The 23,040-nt window shown below is 35.4% G+C and overlaps 1 protein-coding gene across 5 annotated transcripts in view; it reads right to left on the reverse strand.

The window, feature by feature from the left end:
• Window positions 1–23,040, reverse strand: part of LRRK2 (leucine rich repeat kinase 2) — a 228,053-nt gene that overhangs the window by 111,722 nt on the left and 93,291 nt on the right. For all 5 annotated transcript variants that reach the window (XR_003568832.1, XM_027858947.1, XM_027858948.1 and 2 more), the window contains exons 22-26: window positions 19,179–19,248; window positions 18,665–18,885; window positions 17,031–17,281; window positions 15,601–15,749; window positions 10,445–10,538 (exon numbers count right to left, since the gene is read on the reverse strand). Coding sequence is in view for 4 of the 5 variants with exons in the window: in XM_027858947.1 (XP_027714748.1) it covers window positions 10,445–10,538; window positions 15,601–15,749; window positions 17,031–17,281; window positions 18,665–18,885; window positions 19,179–19,248 (785 nt within the window). In the remaining variant the exon portion in view is untranslated. The remainder of the gene's footprint in view (window positions 1–10,444; window positions 10,539–15,600; window positions 15,750–17,030; window positions 17,282–18,664; window positions 18,886–19,178; window positions 19,249–23,040) is intronic.

Genomic DNA, 23,040 nt, shown 5'->3' on the forward strand with positions numbered 1-23,040 from the left:
AGCAAAAATGTGAAAAAACTTACTACAGAAAATTACTATTGTAACAGGAAGATCAAAACACACATTCAGAAGAAAACAACAAAATCAAAACTCCTACATCCAAAGCCTCCAACAAAAATATGAATTGGTCTCAGGCCATGGAAGTAGCTCAGAAAGGATCTGGAAAATCAAGTAAGAGAGATAAAGGAAAAATTGGGAAAAGAAATTAAGAGTGATGCAAGGAAATCATGAAAAATGAATCAACAGCTTGCTAAAAGAAACACAAAGAAAATACTGAAGAAAATTACACATTAAAAAACAGACTAGGCCAAATGGTAAAAGAGGTCCAAAAAGCCAATGAGGAGAAGAATGCCTTAAAAAGCAGAATTGGCCAAATTGAAAAGGGGTCCAAAAACTCACTGAATTAGAATGGAGCAAGTGGAAGAATGACTTTATGAGAAATCAAGAAACAGTAAGACAAAACCAAAAGAATGAAAAAATAAAAGATCATGTGAAATATTTCATTATGACAATGTGAAATCTCTTGTTGGAAAAACAACTGACTTGGAAAATAGATCCAGGAGAGAGAATTTAAAAATTATTGGACTACAGGATATAAAATAAACCCACACAAATCATCAACATTTCTATATATTAGTAACAAAGCCCAGCAGCAAGAGATAGAAAGAGATATTACATTTAAAATTACAGTAGACACTATAAAATATTTGGGAGTCTATCTGCCAAAACAAAACCAGGAACTATATGAACACAATTACGAAACACTTTTCACACAAATAAAGTCAGATCTAAATAACTGGAAAAACATCATTTGCTCACAGGTAGACCGAACTAATATAATAAAAATGACAATTCTACCTAAATTATTTTATTTATTCAGTGCCATACCAATCAAACTACCAAAAAATTATTTTATAGAGTTAGAAAAAATAATAACAAGATTCATTTGGAATTACAAAAAGTCCAGAATATCAAGGGAACTAATGAAAAGAAATGCAAGGGAAGGTGGCCTAGCTGTACCAGATCTTAAATTGTATTATAACGCAGCAATCATCAAAATCTACTTGTCACTGGCTAAGAAATAGGTGGATCAGCGGAATAGGTTAGGTATGCAAGACACAATAGTCAATGACTACAGTAATCCACTATTTGATAAATACAAAGCTTTCAGCTTCTGGGATAAGAAATCACTATTTAGCAAAAACTACTGGGAAAACTGGAAAATAGTATGGCAGAAAATGAGCATAGACCAACATCTTACACCCTATACCAAGACAAAGTCAAAATGGGTAAAGGATTCTGATGTAAAGACTGATAGTATAAGCAAATTGGGAGAGTAAGAATAGTTTACCTTTCAAATCTATGGAGAAGGGAAGAATTTATGACCAAACAAGAGATAGAAAACATTATGAAATGCAAAATGGACAATTTTGATTACAGTAAATTGTAAAGTTTTTGCAAAAATAAAGCCAATGCATCCAAGATTAGGAGGGAAGCAGAAAATTGGGAAAGAATTTTTACAACCAGTGTCTCTGATAAGGGCCTCATTTCTAAAATAGATAGAGAACTAAGTCAAATTTATAAGAATACAAGTCATTCCCCAACTGATAAGTGGTCAAATGATATGAACAGGCAGTTTTCAGAGGAAAAAAACTAAAGCCATATGAAAAAATGCTCTAAATATCTACTGATCAGAGAAAGGTATATCCAAATAACTCTGAGGTTAGCCAAACCTATCAGTTTGGCTAAAATGACAAAACAGGAAAATGATAGGTGTTGGAGAAGATGTGGGAAAAGTGGAACACTAATGCATTGCTGGTGGAGTTGTGAAATGATCCAACCATTTTGGAGAGCAATCTGGACCTATGCCCAAAGGGCTATAAAAATGTGCATATCCTTTGACCCAGCAATAGCACTTCTAGGGCTGTATCCCAAAGAGATCATACAAATAGGAAAAGGACTCACATGTACAAAAATATTTATAGTAGCTCTTTCTGTAGTGGCAAAGAACTGGAAAATAAGTGGATGCTCCTCAACTGGGGAATGGCTGAACAAGTTGTAGTATATGAATGTGATGGAATACTATTGTGCTATAAGAAATGATGAGCAGGAGGACTTCAGAAAAACCTGGAAAGACTTGTATGGACCGATGCTGAGTGAAGTGAGCAGAACCAGGAGAATGTTGTACAGCCACGTTGTGCAATGACTAACTTTGGTATGAGCCCTTCTCAGCAATGCAAGGATCTAAGACATCTCCAAAGGTCTCATGATGGAAAATGCTAGCCACATCCAAAGAAAGATCTATGGAGTTTGAACGCAGACTGAAGCATACTATTTGCTACTTTTTTTCTTCTGTTTTGTTTTCTCTTTCTTGTAGTTCCTCCTATTGGGTCTAATTCTTCCTTACAACATCATTAATGTGAAAATGTTTAATAGGAATGTATATGTATAGCGTATATCAGATTGCATGCTGTCTTGGGGAGGGAGAGAAAAATTTAAAACTCAAAAGCTGATGGAAGTGTTTGTTGATAAATGAAAATAAATTAATAAGAAAAATTTAAAAAATGATGAGCATGATGCTCTTACAAAAATCTGGAAAGACTTGCATGGGCTGATTCAAAGTGAAATGTACTATGTACAAAGTAACAGCAATATTCTAAGATGATCAGCTGTGAATGACTTAGCTATTCTCAGCAACACAAGCATCCAGGACAACTCTGAAAGAACTATGATGAAAAATTATATACATTCCCAGAGAAAGAACTGATGGTGTCTGAATACAGATTAAAGAATATTTTTTTTTACTTTATTTTTCTTGAGTTTTTTTGTCTATGTATTCTTTCACAACGTGACTATTATGGATATGTTTTGCATGCCTACTTGCATATATAACCTATACTGAACTGCTTGCCTTCTCAATGGGGGTGGGGGGGGAAGGTGGGAAGGGAAGAACAGAGAGATTTTGGAACTCAAACTTTTGAAAAGTAATGTTCAATATTGTTTCTACATGTAACTGAGGGAAAATAAAAACAAAATACAAAAAAATGTAAGTCATACACAAGAGATTTACTTCACAAAAAAAATTATTTTATTTTTTCTTCCCACTAACAGATGTCTTATCTACATTTCTCTTCTTTCTCACTGTTATAATGGTCTATCCAGAGCCAAATCTGTGCATTATTTTGTTGGGTTTTAAGCAACAGACATTGTTCTAAAGCGATAGTGTCAAACTCAAATAGTTCAAATGTCCCATATTCCAGCCCTATAAGAGCTTAGAAAATCACAAATTAACATTATCGATGTTGTTTTGTATTTCTGTATTTATTCTGTCAAATATTTAATTACATTGGTGCAAAGGACATGCAGGTCTCAGGATAGATACCTCTCTGTTAAAGGTCAAGGCAATTTAAGTTCCATGGCTCTGCCTCGAATATGTTGTTATTACTTCACTAATGCAAAATATCAGGAAAGCAATAAAGGAACAAAATAAACATAGAAAAATATAACTTTAGATATGAGCCACAATTTGACTGATTTTAAGGTGGCTTTTTAAAATATGCTGCTTTAATTAATTTGCTTCCTTGTATTTGGTGAATTATTTTGTTTCCTTATTGGTGCCCTGAAGTGAATGATATATGATTTGTCTAATAATATTAATCCAAATAATATGTTAATGAATTATTTTAAATCTTTTCATTCTAGTATAAAGAATACTTTTGCATACCTTAATGTATGTTTTAAAAAACAAAAACAAAAAACTAAACCTACAGTAAACATGAACATTTCAGTATGCAAAGAACAAAAAATAAAAGTTGTACTTGAAATCATAGTTGCAGCAAAATTACCCTATTCATATCCTCTTCTGAGATTTTTCATTTTAATCTGGTTATTTTCCTTTATCTCTTATTGAAACACTTTTTTCTTCAATCTATATTTTTACCTACTAATGCATCTCTCTCCAGGCCCACCCCAAAGGAGCCCTCTCTTGTAACAACATAAGTTATAGTTGAGAAAACAATTCAAAACGTTGGCCGTGTCTGAAAATAGATATATCTATTAATTCTCTGCCAAGAAGTGGGTGGTATTCAGCATCAACAGTCTTCTGATGTCATGATTGGTCACTGTATTTAATAGAGCTCTTCAGTCTTTCAAAATTATTTCCTTAATATTTGTAGCAAACTATCTAAACTATTTCCCTAAAAGATGTCTACTATTTCCCAAAGCTCAAATTTATGCTTCCCTTTTAATAGTCACAATTAGTAGACAGAATTATCTCTTAGCAAACAGATTTATAAAGATGGCATAATAAAAATAGTAGCTACAAAACATTACCACCCCAAAATTTGGCCACACTCTCCCACAGCTGCACACATTTTTTGTGGCAAGAGTGGACTCAAACTACAGATTCTTCATGTAGCTCCATCCTAGACGCATCTCTGCTGGGCAGGTTACTCTGTTGGACTTATTCCCCAGATCAATTTTTGATTGCCAAAGCTTGTTCTTTCTTGATATCTCTTTTACCAGAAGTCACGCCCCTAGAAACTTCCTCAAGTGACTGTCTCGTTGCAGTGCTGTTTGGAGAATGTGTCTGTTCCTCTAACTGTGCCTTGAATTCCCTCAAACTGAGCTTCCAACTGTAGCATGAGAGGTCTCCTTCTCATCTAATAGCTTATTTTTAATGTCCTGAAGGGCAGGGAAGGGAGTAAGAACATATAGATCCCTTCCACACAGCCTGGCATACTGCTCAGAGTACTAAATTCTTCCTGCAATGCTGCTCAAAATGGTGACGCTTTCTATTTCACACACTTCAGAGGTGTATCTAACACTAGTTAAGAGATGGGAGAAGAATGGGGGTAGGGGGTGGAGAGGGGAGTTAAAAGGGAAGAGAAAGTCCTTCTAGTCATATAGGCTCACAACCTAAGTGTCACACTCAACTCCTAATTCTCACCCTCCATACTCAATCTGTTGCCGATACCTGATGATTTTGGCTTCCTAACATCTCTTACATACGCTCTCTTCTCTCCTCTACTTCTCCAACACGCTGGTATAAACCCTCGTCAACCATTACAATAGCCGGCTTGTTGGTTTCTCTATTTTAACTCCCTTCCAACTCCAGTCCATCCTCCACTCAGCTGTCAAAGTGATCTTTCTAAAGTGTGGGTCTGACCATGTTATCCCCCCTACTCAATAAACCCCAATGGCTTTCTCCTACCTCCAGGAACAAAGATTAAAATCTTCTGCTGTGCATCCTAAACCCTTCATAACCTGGTCCTCTCCTACCTTTTCTGTCTTCTTATATTTTACTCTGAAGAATCCAACACCACCTCATCTGGTGAGTTCTCTGCCACTGTCCCTGCTTCAATGCTCTGAGCTCTTGCCTTGGCTGAGTTCGGTGTTCTTTGTGAGGAACACTCCATGGCCCCTATGGTGACTCAGTTCATCTCAGATCACTCTGGTAAGGATATGCTTTCTTAAACTGCACACCTCTGTTAACTGGCCTCTGCTTTTTAAAAACTGCCTGTCTCAGTAACTGTATGCCTCCGTAAAATTAGAATTATAACTGTGTGCTTTGTTAAAACTATCTGTGTCTCTTTGTATCTGTCTTGTCTTTTTGTCTCTGCTTGTGTCTTTGCAAAATGTAAAATGTCTGTGTTATGTTTGTGTTGTGAGTTAGATTCTGTTACTTTGAAAGATTTAAAATGAAGTCAGTCTGAAAAACTTCTAAGGGCTATAGCCAGAAAGAACACTAGGAAAGATTAATGAACTTTCACAGTTGAAGCAATTGTCTCAGTAAGCAGAATTAACTCCCACTTTAGGCTTTCTGAGGGAGATTAGGTTATAATAAAAGAGAAAAAATTTGCAAGACATTTTTTTTTTCCTGTCATTTTGGCTTTGGCTATATTGGAGTTACAGACATAAAGTCAGATAATCAAAATCCCTAGAACTGCTAAAAACATCTAAGCAGATTCTGGAGATTCAGAGACTTATAATATTTGAGGCTGCAGGAGAGAACTCCTGAGATTCTGGGGTAATTCCAGGAACTCACTCCCTTCTGAAATATCTCAGAAAGTTTTGGGTTATCACTGTAGAATTTGTTTTACGGAAAAATAAGGATTAAATTTTATGAAAGTTAAAAGTAAATGGAAAGATTAATAGTTTCATTGTTCTATGGCAATGAAGGAAGGGAGCTAATTTGGAAGTACTCCCAGAGTGAAGAAAGAAAAAAGAATAGGTAAATGGTTTGCACTTTACAGCAACCTCTTGTAAACCCTACTTTAACATTTCTGACCAAGAAAAGAGAAAAGATTGTTTAAACCAAAGAGACTTCTGTGACTCCCCCAGGTCAAGAGACCCTCTCCCTTTTAACCCCTCTCATCCCAGATCAGATTCACAAATAAAGGTGTTGAAAAAAAATGCTAGAAAAATATAGAGAACTTTGAATTACATTCTGGTTGCAGAAATTTATTGGCTGTGTAATCTCAGGCAAGTTATCTTATCTCTGCCCCAGTTTCCTGGTCTATAAAGAGAAAAATAATAATAGTACCCATTTCCCAGGGTTACTGCGAGATCAAAATGATATAAGGAGTGTAAAGTGCTAACAAAGTGACTGGCATATGCTAAGCACTACATTATTTCTTTAAGCAAATTTAATTGTTCCATACCTAATAACGCTAAAATTGTTTTAAAATGCCAAAGGTAATAAGATTAATGATTTTATATGAGATAATGCAATTGATGTCACCTGAAGTTTTGTTTTATGTTTTAAAAACATGATATTGTTTATGTTATTATTGTATTTCTGAATTCTCTTATGTTGTAAAATTTGAGACCACTGTAATGCTTTTAGACAAAACAACTGTTTAATCTGGATGCTGTTATACATGAGTTGGACTTTTAAAAGTATATGATTTAAAAAAGATATCTGAAAACTGTTAAATATTAATGAGGTATATTTTGTTATAAAGCAGATAATAATAATATATAATAGCAAATTTTCACTTGAAATTTTTGGCTATTATGAAAATGTATAGGTGTGTTGTTTAGAGACACTTAACTAAGGACTTATGTGATGCTGACCAGAATCTTAGATTCAAAGATTGATGCAGGGAGTTTACCTTAAAGGTAACTGCCAAACTTGTGGGTGTGTGCTCCTGGAATACACTTTCATAATAGCCCAAAATTTCAAGATGTAGTTTCAAAATAGCCAATGTAGTTTCATAATAGCCAAAAATTTCAAAGATGTAGTTTCAGCATATTAACAATGAGTCAACTACCAGGTATTTGCTATATGTCTGAAGCCCCAAAATATGGGTAGTTTTAATTTATAAGTAAAGGATAAATTAAATGTTAATTGTTAGGAAAACATCAGGAAAGCTATTCAAGCTCTAAGTTGTGGTGAGTGAAACTTTGGTATTTAAGGTAAAAATTCCTGGGACTGTAATTTATTATTGTTTTGAGTTTTGATTACAGGGATAGTTGTCTGAACTGTCATGAAACCAATAATAGAAAATGGCACGTACCATGTCTGGGAATTGCTAAAGGTGGATGTCTATACCTGGGAAAAGTTTAGGGGACAACCATGGCACGGTCTTGGTAAGATCTTCCTGACTCTATTTCTCCATTGTGCTATTTCCTTTCTGAAAAGGAAAATTCCCAACTGGTTAATCCCAAACCTTGCTTTTAACACCCTGTGACTACATGATTGGCTGTCAGATATCACTCATGCCTGCAACCAAACAGAGCTAAGGGAGCTTTCCCCTGTTATGATACATGACATTGTTATAACTATGTCTCTCTTTTTCCTTTTAAAACCAAATGTCTATAATCAAGAAATTCTCTAAGTACATTACTAAATCTATTAAATAATAGATTGATACTGGATGCAAGTATGAACATCTTACAAATTTAACCTATATTTGTAGTCAAATTCTAATACAGGGATGATATCCTCCTAAGGGGGAAATGATCAGACAAGATAATAAGACAATGATGTAATGTAAAAGTATCCTAAATAAATGAATGATAAATTTTTAGAAAGCAACAGGATTATATGATTAGCTTCCAAATTTGTCTATATCATGGAAATTCAAACTCTGAGCATGTTTTGTTAATAAGTTCTCAAAACTGGATTTTACACATCAATTGAAGATAATGGTAAAGAAAGTGATTATTTTCCCATTATTAAAATATCTGTCTGATAATTTTAAAAGACTGAAGAGTTCATTTTGCAGTTGGATCCTCATAAATTTTTTAAAACATTCTCATATCAAGTAAGGACAGAAACAATAAATGGTGTATGAAATGAAATTCTCTGAAGTTTCAAAATTGGAGAACTAAATGTAAATGATATTACTAACAGAATTATCTAGGAACCTCTAGATTTGGAACCAGAGAAGCAGAGCCCATTTTAGAGATATCCTGAGAGTAAGCATATTGTCCAAGAAAAGATATCTAAGACATCTGGGACTCAAAATGTGCTGGTTAAATGGATACTGAGGATGTGTCACTAGAATGCAAGGAGACTTGACTTTAGTTATGTTTAAGTTTTCTTCGTTACCTTAGTGACATATAAATCTCCCTTCTCAGAACCAATCCATTGTGAGACCTCTAAGTAGTTTGACCTGTACCTGATTTAATGTAATTAGTAATTACGGGAACTGTGAGAAAATTATTTCATTGTCTGAACCCAGCCCTGTGTGGCTGGGAAACTGGATCATCCCTATGTGTTGTTTAGAGACACTTAACTAAGGACTTGTATGACGCTGACCAGAAACTCAGATTCAAAGACTGATGCAGGGAGCTTACATTAAAGGTAACTGCCAAACTTGTGGGTGTGTGCTCCTGGATCATCTGAAGAAAATCCCTGATCCTGAGTAGATGGCAGAACCTTCCAGGGACCTCAAGGTTCATCTAGTACAGACCCAGAAGCAGCTGACATCCAGATGTGACAGCTGTCCCAAGATTCTGGATGGAGGCTGAGTATAGTGTCCTAGCTTTTTTTCCTCTTCCCTTTTGTTTATGTGCCCAGCCATTGAGGCTCTGATTCAAGAGTGTGTTGGCATTTTCTCCCTCTATATTCTTGGCCCTCTCTCTTCTGCTTGAAAGCAAATAATGGCTAGCAATGACACACGGGACACACTTCTCCTATAGACAGCTCGGACACACTTCCCCAATAGGTCCCCTCAAGGAACTAACCCCCTGGCAACATCTTGTCATGGCCCAACTATACTCTTGTGGCATCTGGGCTTATACCTGCCTCTTTGTTGCCAGAAGGATAGGGGTTCTTTCAGACTCCCTCCCTTTGGCCAAAAAGGGGAAATGTCAGGATATTAGGAGACACCCTCTTTTCCAGAGCTAACGGTCAGCAAGCAAGCTGTGCCCTGAGCTTGGCATAACGACAATTCTTTGTACTCACCCGCTGAATGGTCTCACCCTCCAGCGAAATCCCATAATTATTATACAGCTTTGGCCAGCATGAGGTGTTCTTTGAATTTGGAGAAGCACAAGATAAGCTCAAACAAGTATCCATGTTCTGGTCATGAAGCCCTGCTATTCATCAAGCTTGTCACGTTGTTGCTATTACCCCTCATTATCAGGGTTACAGCGCACTGTGTAACCACTGGTATAAGTACGGAGATTTGGTCAGACTCGAGAGCTTTCTTTTTCCTTCCCATCTCCTCTGGAACCACAGGGGAGGTGGAATCTGCTCCAGTGCAAGCTCCAGTAACAGGGACTGAAGCCAACATTATTTCATCCCTGGCCTTGCAAAGCAGTAGACGTCAAGACCTATCTGTATAGGTGACTTCAAGGGGCTTTAAGGTAGCACTCTTGTCAGTCATAAGAGGACACAGGGAGAGCACAGGGTCCTGCCTGTCCAAGTGCCAGGGGCAGACCATATGCTAGGCCCCATCCATGAGGCCCGACACTAGCATGATCTCCAACATTCAGCTGAGAATTAAGGGTCACAGTAGGGGATGGAGCCAGCTCCTGCCCTAGGACTGGAGATGGAGGCAGGGTCAAAGCCAGCAGCCACCTACCCACCTGACCCAGAGTCACAACATCAACATCCAAAAAAAGAAAAGTCAGGTACCAAAAATGATATTCATGAGTACAAGGAGGCAACGTCTGGCCCCAGCACAAAGCTGAAGTTCAAGAATGAGACCGAGAGAGATGAGTAAAAAGGAGAAAACTCCAAATATAATTTGTCAAATGAAGCCAAAGATGTAAACTCAGAAAGGATTAACTCCACAATGAGTACAAGGAAAGTGGCTGGAAAGAAATGAAGGAAGACTAAAAACATCAAATCAACTAATTATCAGCATCTTTTTGTTTACTTGAAGCTAACATCTACATATACAAAAAACAATGGGCATATGTAGGTTTTGATATTTAAAAGAATGTGCCTCCAATTCAATTGTTTTCTAAAATTCAAAGTAAAACTTACTGTGGAAGGCTGCGAATGATTTCTGGAATACATGTAAATTTGTTTTGTGACAAATTTAAAATTGTTATGCTAGAGGGCAAGCAAGGCACAGCAACTACAAGAGAAAAGAAACAAAATTATGTCATTTTCATTATTTCTTTATTGACTTAAGACCATTTCTTGACAGACTTTATTAGATGTACTGCTTTGTCTAAGATGCTAATTTTATCTTAAAGCCTCTCTGACTCCCTTTTACCCACCAAAAAAATTTTCTTCTTCTTTTGCAAACTGTAATTTTCTTTGTACTAGTATTAAACAAAGAACACTACACAATACTTATGAGAATCTTTTCATCTGAGAACCTCCCTAAATTTAAACTCAACTTCAAAGTATCACTGTAAGATGTCAACTATAATTTACATGCATGCTAAGTCAAAAACTTATAAATCTAAACTCAAATTAACAATGGCTACAATTCTGTATTAAAGGAAAAGGATATTTCCTTTAAAAAAAAAAAGAAAGCCATTAAATTTTGTAGTAATGGAAAAAGTACTCAGTTGGGAATAAAGAACTCAAATGGTGGTCGTGACTCAGCTGTGTAACTTTGATAAGTCACTAAATTCGGAATTAATGAATCCTTGGATGGTAAAGTTGGAAGGGACTCCATAGGCCATCTATTCCAACTACTAACCATAGCATGAATTCCATCTTCAACATACCTGGCAAGTTGGTCTTCTAGCTAATGCCTGATACCTTCTCTTACCAAGAATTTACTACCTCCTGAGACAGTAGTCCATTATTAAATAGCTTAATTTCTAGTAAGTTTTTTTCCCCTTATATTCAACCTTGTAATCTATGTAATTATTTTCACCTAATAATTCCAATTCTGCTACAGAGGATGAAATAAAACAATAGTAACAGCTCAATTACAGTATGTAAATACTCAAACTACTACCAGAAAATCAATATTTGAAGATTCCTATAACGTAACCATTAAATCTTCTCTTCTCTGGGCAAAAACATAGCAAGTTTCTTTAATATCACATGATTTGAAATCTTTACTGTGCTGTTTGTATTCAGCGCATGCTCCATTTATAACATCCCTTCTAAAATGTAGCACTTAACTTGTATAAACTATATCAAATGCTTACTGTTTCAGAGAGTGGGGAGGCAAAGGAAGGAGGGAGAGAATTTATGACTCAAAACGTTAAAAAAAAAGACAAATGTTAAAAAATGTTTTTATATGCAATTGGGAAAAAACAAAATATTATTAAAAAAATAAAATGCAGTACTCAGAACAGGAAACAATACTACAGATATGGTTGACTACAGAATTATAAAGAAGAAATTATCTCCCCTGTTGTTCTGGATACTACTTTAAAAAAATTAATAGAATTTTATTTTTTTCCCAATTATATGTAAAGAATGTTTTACATTTATTTTTACAAGATTTTGAGTTCCAAATTTTTATCCCTCACTCTCAATTGGGCAATATCATGTAAGTTATTAGAGGTAAATAGAAGTCATTTGTTTTGCTAAGTCTTGAGCATGTTATCTGCCATAATACCTAAGTAGGGGGTCACAACCACTATTACAGTTCTTTCTTCCTTTGACCCTGAGAGTCTCTGTAGCCCTACTTTATCAATCTTTGGAGAAAGAGCAGCTGCTACCTCCTCAGGGCATCCAGTGACCTACTCTTCAGTAAGAGTCTCAAATTTATTAGTGCCAAGTGTATACAGCTGTTCTTTTCCTTCTGTTCTTTATTTGTGACATTCTTCTGCTCTCCAACTTCTTGACTAGTGTAAAATTACCCCTCTGCCTCTTCAAATATTTTATTTTCTCCACTAAAGACTCAAATTCTATTTCTTTCAGGCATATTTCATTGACATTTCAAGCTGAAGTTCGAAGAGGCATCCCTCCAGTCCATTCATTTTCTCTTCTAGGAGGTAGAACTGTCTACATATTGCTAGCACTCTTAGCTGTACCAGAAATAAAAACACAGCATCCAATTTAAGTCACTTTAAAACTCTACCATCTTCATAGCTTCATTTTTTGGAATGCCTTGTGAGTTTACAAAATCATCTCCTATGCCCTTTCAACATCTCTTAGTAACTCCACAGTCACACCAAATGCCTTCCTATATCTCAAAAGCAACTTTAGAGCCATACCCTTTTTCTTCTGGCTTTTTAGAAATATTAGTTTTACTTATGCTTGTATTTTATCAATTTGTTTACCTTAACAATTGTTTACTTTTTAAATTTAGTCTCTTTTGTCAACTTCATTGTCCTTCTATTTTGCTCTACAGGCCTTACTTCCTGGACCCACCTTAATCTTCCTTTTCAGTGTTCTTTCTCGGAAGCTGGACTTGGAAACAGTTTCCTCAACTGGTGGAAAGAATTCTTCAATTTTCCCAAATTTCTCTACCCCACCTTGACTGTAGTTACCTCAAAACACTTCTCTACTGTGGTCCTTGGCTTTCAGGTACCATCTATCCTACCACTGTTTCCTAATTACTGTTTCCCCTGTCAGGTCTCAAATACCACCTTGTCTTTTTATCTGCAGTAAACCAAATCTATCTTTATGTGTTATCTCCCTCAATTAGAGGGTGAGCTCTTTGAGAGCAAAGACCATCTCACTTTTTATTTGGATCCCCAGTACTTAGCACAGTGCTTGTAAGCACTTAATACCGTTACCTAAAATTAACCTGACTTTTTTCATAAGTCCAAATCCTTTCAAATCACTTTCATAATAACCTTCTCTTTATTAACTCAAATCCTCTTCTCTTTTCCTATTTCTCTTTGTCTTACAGAAGTCAGAAATAGAATAGTAGTACCAAATCAGTAATGAGAAAATATTACCAAATAAATACTGACAAATCTGTTCCACTTTGTAGCAACTTCACATTCTCCTAGTTCTACTTTTAATCCCAGGTTTAGCTGAGATTTTACCAAATTTGTGTTTACCATCTTGCATCATCCTTTCTATGTAACATGTTGTAGGCAAATCCACTTGGCAAGAAGATCAACTGTTTGCTGATTAAGGTGATTTCTGGGTTCTTTTAGCCTTCTTGTAGAAACTGTTTTACATTGGTTGAATTACTACCAGAAATGGTGATAATCAAAGTCAATATCTTTTATCTATTTCCTATTTTTTAGAATTAAAGTTTCCTTAAATAGATCAAGTTGTAGCAGTATTTTCTCATCTTTATCCCTTCTAATATGGCGTTACTTTCTGCCTTTTCTCTAATTAGTCAATAAGCCGGTTGCACAGAGACATCTGGTTTTGAAATAACTCTCAGATCTTAGATTCACAAGATAGTAACTGTAGAGCTAGAAAGAGCTTACCTTAAGAGGTCATCAAGTACAACCTCCTTTAAAAGATGAGGAAAATGAAGCCCAGGAAAGTTAAGTAACTTGTCCCAGGTCAGATAGGCAGCAAGCATCAGAAGAATTATTTGTGTTTGAAGGATACAAATCCTCTGATCCCAGAGCCACAGTTCTTTTTACCATTCCACACTTCTTCCCATAGTTTACAACTAGTTATTTTCTGTTAATATATAATTTCATTTTTTTATCATACTGTTTAGTGTTCACTGTATCCAATGCCTTCCAAATCTCTTTTTTATCCCAAAATATACTTTCACAATGCATGATGGCATTTTTCAATCAGATTTTGAATATCTTGTCAACTTCTTCAAGGAATCTCTCTACTTCATTTTGTGCAGTAGATGTTGAAACATACGTTATAATTATCTGCACTGCAGTCACTTACATTCACCATGAGAAGCACCATTTGAGATGATCAAGTGTCTCAAGTGTATTTGGAGACAGAGAATCTGGATTCAAATCCTGGCTTACTTACAATTATATGGTCTTAGACATTTACTTAATCTTCTTAAGCTTTAGTTTCCCTCTCTATAAAATAAAAAGGTTAGACTAGAGCCTCTAATGTCTCATACTACTCTAAACAATACAATGAAATAATATTTATTGTTGCTTTTGGGAACATGATAAAAACCATTTCACACATTCCAGTCTTTGCCATTCTTCTGAGTTATACTTCATTTGTATATTTATACTTTCGGGGAAAGTGAGGTGGCACAATGGATAGAGGGCTGGCCCTGAGTTCAAGTCTGGCCTCAGAAGCTGTCTAGCTGTGTAACCCTGGGCAAGTCACTTAATTTCTCTGTCTCAGCTTCCTCAACTCTAAAGTAGGGATAAAGACAGCACCTACCCTCCAGAGTTGTTGTAAGGATCAAATGAGGTAATACATGGAAACTGCTTAGCACTGTGCCTGGCACATAGTAAGCATTATATAAATGTTGGCTATTAATATTGTTGGTGTTGTTGTTTGCCTGAAACTCCTTTAGGTTTTCTAGTGAGAGGTGATGTTTTGTCATGGAATGACCCCTGGATGTGTATTTAGAAGAGTCAAGGCTAAATTTGAGTTTTCCCACTTATTAGCTAATGGACATGAATAAACTACTTGGCCTCTCTGGGACATAATTTCCTTATCTGAAAAATAAGGATAATATTAATATGACATACCTTAAAACAATGATCTGAGGAAAGTACTTTATAAATCTTAAAGTCCTATTTATAGAAATATGAGTTGTTACTATGGTATCTTGTAAATGAAAATATACTAATGTGGGTTCAGTTGCTTCTAGAGTATCTCAACACATTTTTACAAAGATCTCACAATAAAGTATTAATAATCACCTGAATGTTTCTAGAGTGTCAAAAACTGTGATTCTTATCACTATTTGTCCCTTCCCCCCCCCACTCTGCCATTGTCTTTGCAGAAAGGGGAAGGCTGCACCAAACTAAAGACCATTTTTGAAATTTTTTGTTTTCTGTTTCTAATATATTCATAGCCAAAGAATGTATCTCTTCATAGCCAATCTCCAGGTGATAAGCCATCACATTTACTGAGGCTACCAAAACTTTTTTCCAGCTTGGTAGGACTTGCTCAAGTATGTATTCTGCCCATGGAGTCCCAAAACTCAAGATCACTTCCATACCATGATAAAGAATTAGAGTCTCTTTACAATAAAACCAATGCTTGAAATACACTGACACTTTTAACATCAACATCTAAAATATCCATATATAGGATGCTCACTCTAAAAAACTTAGAAGGAAGAGAAAAACAACCACCAAGCAAAAAATACTTACCAAGCAAATTCATTCTGGCACTAAAAACTTCCAGTTTACTACATGCCTCAAGAAAATCTTCAGTTATGGATAATATGTGGTTTTTACTAAGATTTAAAATCTTCAACTCCTTCAAGCACAAAGGTGAATATATTTCTGATATTTTGTTTCTAATCCAAGAAGAGGAAAATAAATATAAAACTACTTAACGCAATTATCAGTTTAGTAATAGCAAAAAGAGCAAAAGTACACCTTACAAATATCAGTAAAAGACTGAATTACTAGAAAAACTTTTGACAATGTAAATCAAGGCAGTCTATACAATTAGCCCACTTCTTTAATCAGAGCACCATTATAAAGCAACTAAAAATAAAATTATTTTTAAGACAGCATATTAAAATTATTTTCCTTCAGGTATCACATCTTACATGATAACAATAATAGCTAACATTTATATAGTTTACTATGTAACATTTAATATGTGTTAGGCAATGTGCTAACTGCTTTACACTTATTATTAATTTGATCCTCACAACAACCCTGCAAAGGTACGTGCTATTATTATTCCCATTTTACACATGAGGAAATTGAGGTAAACAAAGGTTAAGTGACTTGTCTACAATCACATAGCTAATAGGTATCTGAGGCCAGATTTTAACTCTGGTATTCCTGACTCCAGCCCCTAGCTGCCATGAAGTCTTCCCTAATAATCTTAGCTCCAAGGAATAGTTTCAACTTCAAATCTCTCAAGTCAATTTATTTGACTTTTATTATATACTTATTACATTATAAAATATGTAACAGATGAATGACTGCTACATTTACATTAGAGTTACTTTTGTAAAACTCATGCAATGGAAAGAACGAATGACTTAGAATTGGAGGACATGTGTCTGAATACTAGCTTTGCTTACTGCTTGAGTCATCTTTGAAAAATTACAACCTCTACAGGTCTCAGCTTCCTCATCTGTAAAATGAAGTCTGGATGGAAGATCTAAAAGGTTTCTTCCAACTCTCAATCTAAGTATTTGGATGTACTGGAGTAAACTACAATGATGAACTATAGTACTAGAATAAACTATAATACTAAATAATTATGAATAGATTTCCTACCTAGGCAATGCTGATTTTTCTAATATATCAATTCTTTCTGACAAAGTAATAAAAACAAGACATTTAATTGATTTCATAAGAGAATAATGGGATAGTCTCATACAGTAATCTATTTGATTTCATGAGAGAAATATAGGACTATAAAGTCAGAGATGTGTTTAGCTTCTGGTTCTGTTAATTGCTAGCTATAAAGACACTGGGTAAGTCATTTAAGCTGAGTCTCAACTGTCTTATCAATAAAATGAAATGATGAGGTTGTACTACATAACTTCCAAGGTCTTTCCAGCTGATGATAATCCCACCTTAATTTACACACTAAAAATCTGCACCATTCTTACCCTTCCAGAAGGAGTTGTTCTAGATTTTCTATGACATCTGCAAGAAATTCAGGGACAGAGGATAATTGATTGTATGAGAGATTGAGCTGCTTCAAGGTTGGACATTTGATATGTGGATCCAAAATTACAGAAGGTCCAATATTATTACGGGAGATATCAAGATTTGCAATGCAATTCATTTTCAACAAATAGGCAGGAATTGAAGTGATTTTGTTACTGTGTAAGTCCAAATATGTCAAACATTTTAAAGTCTGGAAAGAAAATATTTTAATGTTATTAAATGATGTGACCAAGAAAATCTAATTGAAAATCCAATTAAAAGCTTAGAATTTCAGCTAAAGTAGAATAGATTACAGAAGAAAAATAAAGGTAATTAGAATACAAAGTATACTCTATACTCAGCAAACATGTTTAAGATGCCCACTAAGTACAATATACTATGATAGACTCTGGGGAAATACAAAATTCTTGTCCTCAAGAAGTTTATAACCTAGAAGGAAAAGATAAGCCACATACACAAATACATATAATGTAAATTAAAATATTTTCTATTTTTTTTTAATATCAACATCATACTTTTCTAATTCTCTTCCAATCTCTCTAATCAGACTTATTCTGGCTCCTCAGACTTTCTCATTCCTTAATATGGGTTGTCCTCAAGGAGTCTGTTCTTATTATCTCTCATTTCTATATATGTTTGTCCTTGGCAATCTGATTTCCTTCTAAACTTTAATTACCATCTCTATGCAATTGAATTCCAAAGTTATAACTCTAGGCATCACCTAGAACCTCTATTCTAAGATCTAGACCAGTTGCTCATAAAACAACACCTCTAATTGAATTTCCAACAGGCACTTCAAATTCAACATGTCCCAAGCCAAGCTTACTGTCTTTCCCTAAACTTCTTCCTTCTGACTCCTTCAGTCACTGGCATCACAATTCACTGCAATTTCCACACTGTGAATTTGGCATACAGTAAATGCTTAATAAATGCTTACAGACTGACTGAGTGAATGAATATGGTTACCTTTGATGCTTCCATCTCAGTGACCTCTTACATCAAGTCTTGGTGAATCCAGAATAATTGTGTTTGTGTGTGTGTGCACACACACATGCATTTGTACACACACACACACACACACAAATCTGTTCATGTCACACTTCTCAATAATGTTCAATGGCTCCCTAGTTAAAAGTTCAATGGCCCACTAAGTTAAGTTAAATTCTTTGTCCTGGCATTCAAATCCTCTCTTCCCAAACTCCTGACTATCTGGCATAATCTTTCATTCTCAGTAGCTTAATCTCAAGTTATTCCTCTCCACATATTCAATGCTTCAGTTAAATTATATGGCTATCTGGCCTATTCAATATTATTTCCTCACTCTGGTCTTTGTTCCCATTATTCTCTATACCTGCAATGCCCTTCCCCCTTTCTCACTTTAAAAAAAAATAAATCACACACATTTTTATAAAAAATCACACACTGGCAAGTAACAGTTCAAGCAAAGTGGAAGATTTAGAGTATCAAGTATACAATCATAAAAAAAATTCTCTTTCAAGACAACCATAAAATTTTTAAATTGATGAAAAAATTATGCAAATATACATTTCCTTTAAAAAAAATATTAAATTACTTCACAGAGTTGTTGTGGAACTCTTGTAAGTGCATTCTGGTGAAGCTCCAGTTTCTCAAGACGTGTTAAGTGATCACTTAAACAGCATTTCTTGCTTATACCATCAATCTCCTCTAGTTCATTTGCTGAAAGGTCTAATGACTTTATATATTCTCTTTCTGAAGTTAGAGGAAAAATGCTGTCTGATTGTCTCAAATGGGACTGGAATTTTGAAGATCCTTCTGCAAAACATAACATATAACCAAAAAAGAAAACACATTTCATCTAAAACTTGCAAAAAACAAAGTAAGAATGAATTTCTGAAAATTCAACACTGTTTTACTCAGAAAAAGCAAGCAGGTTTTCATCCAGAAGTGTACTTTATACTTCTACTACACATGGGATTTTTAAACAAACAAAATCTCAAGATTCCGGTTATATAATTTTAATGATTTTGAACACCAGATGTGGATTTGATAAATTACTTGATCATGCCATAAATGTCTCACTGTTTATGGTTAGTATAAATACTCACGGACAGAATCATCTGAAGAAAATAAGTCTCTTGTTCGCTTCAACAATTCTTCACAATCAGAACTGGCCTCCTTTTAGAAAATAAAGGCATCCATGAGAAAGTTTGCATCATTTTCTCTTTTTTTCATAATATTTTATTTTTTCCTCAATTAAATATGCAGATAATTTTTAACATTCTTTTTTTTTAAATTTTGATTTCCATTTTTTCTCCCTCCTTCCTTCACCTCTCCCTCTCTGAGACAGTAAGCAATTGGATATAAGTTATACATGTGCAATCTTGCAAAAACATATTTCCACATTAATCAAGTTGTAAAAATAGTGTGTCATTTTTTAAAAGCAAAAATATCTATCTACACAGGAGCAACTTCTACTGTCTTTAAAGAAAAAAAAATAACACATTATATACAGTAAAATTAAGCAAAGAAAAATGGAGCACCTAATCCTAAAGTTACACAATTATTAACTCTCATAGATTTTGAAACTGGAAGGAACTTGAGATTACATAGCTACCTTGGGGTAGAATGGTTCTCATTTATCAGGTTGTTTTCTATATTTGCAAACTAAATAAACCAATGGTATACAATTTCCTACTGATCTTTAACTAGATTTTATTGTCTGTCTGTTTGTTTTTTGTTTCGTTTTGTTTTGCTTTTTTTGGAGGCAACTAGATGGCTCAGTCCATAGAGAGCTGGCCCTGGACCGAGGAAGACCTGAGCTCAAATAATACTCTGGGCAAGTCACTTAACCTGTGTTTGCCTTTATCCACTGAAGAAGGAAACGGCAAACCACTCTGGTATCCTTGCCGAAAACAACCCATGTACAGAATTGGTGAGCTATGATTCACAGAATCACAGAGAGTCAGACGTGACTGAACAACAACTATCTATTTTTAAGGCTACTAAAAACCTACATTAATTCAATTTTTGTAATGTTTAACTATGATTAACAAAAGATATATATATATATATATATATATATATATATATAAAAGTTTAATTATACTATTGGTATTTCAAAACTAACTTGGAGGTAATGTACCTATTTTTGCTCCCAAAGCAACAATGATTATTCTTCACCACAAACTACAATTAAAGCTTTAATCATCTGCCTTGTAAATAATACTGTACAGTCAAAGCTCTAAAATGTGGTAATTAGGACTTATTTTGAAAGATTTCAAGTAACTCCAGAGTCACCAAATATAAGAAGAGTTTAAGTCATCAGTGAAACAAAGTAAGGAATCCCTTGAGATATGGTACAGGTACATTACTGAAAAATTGGTCAGAAAGCAGACCCCTTGCTTTCGCAATGAATTCTACAAGAGTCCTAGAGCTGTGTTCTTACCAAAAAAAAAAAAGTCAATTTGTTGAAAGGCAGCTTGCTGTATGCAAGGTAGGAATCTTTTAGAAGGAGGAGGAAAGGAAACAAGCCTATTATCTACCAGGCACTATGCTAATAATTTTACAAATATTATCTCATTTGATGCTCACAAAATCCTTTGGAGGTAGGTGATATCATTTAGATATCACCAACTTTAGAGTTGAGGTAACTGAGGTAAATAAGTTAAATGACTTGCCCAGGGACACACAGCTAGTAAGTAAGTGTCTGAGGTTGGATTTAAACTCAAGTCTTCCTAACTCAAGGTCCAGAGATTAACCTACTGCACCATCTCTCTGCCTCTAAAACTGTTAAAATAAAGAAAAATAATTGGTGAAAAATAAGATTAAATATTATCATAAAAAAGAATAAAGAAAAATGAACCAAAAGTAGATATTTTCTGACTCAGTACCTTTCTGGCACAAGTCTGGTTTAGGTTCTCCAATGAGAAAAAACAAAACAAAACAAAACAAGGGGAAAAAAAAAACAAAATACTATTCCATAGAGAAGCCAGCCAGTATATTTGTAGACTACTTCCAAAGGGCAAGTTAATCAATTAACATACATTTATTGTCTACTAAATGCTAGGCACTATGTATCCTAAACTATAGGTTTGATGGCTAAATTATAAGTGATTGCTAGAAAGTTCTGTATAGGGCGGAGGGAAAGCAGTGACTGTCTTGAGCTCTCTCCCAAAGCCCTCCAAATACCTATAAAAAATGGCTCTAAACAAATTCTAAAGCAGCAGAACCCACAAAAAGACAGAGTGAAACAAACTTCCAGCCAAAGACAGCCTGGATGGTTGATTGGAAAGGTATATCGTGCCGGGCTGGGAGAGGAGCGCAGTTCGGCGTGGGCACACAGGCCGCAGTGACCCTGGAGCAGGCCTCAGAAGACTGAATCGTGGGCTGCTGTGGCAGTTTCCAGACTTCTCAACCCACAACGCCAAAGACAACTTAGAAGGTCAGTGGGAAAAGTCTGTGACTGTGGCGAGAGAGGAGCTAGGTCTCAGCCGCAAGTCTCAAGCACGGCCTAGGGCCGCAGCTGTTTACTGAGCTTCTGGCCCACAGACTGAGGGGGAATCTAGTGGCTGATCAGAGAGGGATTGCAGGGATCTCTTTGCCAGTGCTGAGGCAGGAATCTCTTGCTTCACTGGTGCTTGGATCTGGGTCGCAGTTCTGAGAGGCGGTCCTGGGGCAAAGAGGAACGCTGGTGTGGTGGAGCTTGTTGTGGTGGTGGAGAGAAAACACCTCGCCCCTTATCATACCACCTTGGAAGAACTGAAAATTTACAGGTCCCTAGAAGTACCTCTGAAAACAGCTGTACAAACCCCTGAAGCTTGGGACAGTACACTCTTCACACTGGAAGCAGACTTACCTTAACAAAGAGTTTAAAACTCAAGTAACTGGCTGGGATCATGAGTAAGTAGCGCAAAAAGAGTCAGACTATATTATCTTACTTTGGTGACAAAGAAGATCAAAACACATAACCAGAAGAAGACAACAAAGCCAAAGCTCCTACATCCAAAGCCTCCAAGAAAAATATGAATCAGTCCCAGGCCATGGAAGAGCTCAAAAGGGATTTTGAGAAGCAAGAGAAGTAGAAGAAAAACTGAGAGTTTCACAAGAAAATCATGAAAAACAAGTCAACAGCTTGCTAAAGGAGACCTAAAAAAATACTTAAGAAAATAACACCTTAAAAAATAGCCTAACCCAAATGGCAAAAGAGGTCCAAAAAGCCAATGAGGAGAAGAATGCCCCAAAAAGCAAAATTGGCCAAATGGAAAAGGAAGTCCAAAAGATTACTGAAGAAAATACTTCCTTAAAAATTAGAATAGCGCAATTGGAAGCTAGTGACTTTATGAGAAATTAAGACACTGTAAAACAAATCCAAAAGAATGAAAAATTAGAAAACAATGTGAAATATCTCACTGGAAAAACAACTGACCTGGAAAATAGATCCAGGAGACAGAATTTTAAAATTATTGGACTATCTGAAAGCCATGATCAAAAAAAGAGCCTGGACATCATCTTTCAAGAAATTATCAAGGAAAACTGTCCTGATATTTTAGAACCAGAGGGCAAAATAGAAATTGAAAGAATCCACCAATCTCCTCCTGAAAGAGAGCCCCAAAGGAAAACTACTAGGAATACTGTGGCCAAATTCCAGAATTCCCAGGTCAAAGGGAAAATATTACAAGCAGCCAGAAAGAAACAATTCAAGTATTGTGGAAACACAATCAGGATAACACAAGATTTAGCTGCTTCTACATTAAGGGACCACAGGGCATGGAATATAATATTCCGGAGAGCAAAGGAGATAGGATTACAACCAAGAATCACCTACCCAGCAAAACTGAGTATAATCCTGCAGGGGAAAAAACAGTCATTCAGTGAAATAGAACGACTTTCAAGCATTCTTGATGAAAGGACCAGAGTTCAATAGAAGATTTGATTTTCAAATACAAGACTTAAGTGGAACATGAAGAG

Source organism: Vombatus ursinus, unplaced genomic scaffold (genome assembly GCF_900497805.2).
Source record: "Vombatus ursinus unplaced genomic scaffold, bare-nosed wombat genome assembly UNPS02013950.1, whole genome shotgun sequence".
NCBI lineage: Eukaryota > Metazoa > Chordata > Mammalia > Diprotodontia > Vombatidae > Vombatus > Vombatus ursinus.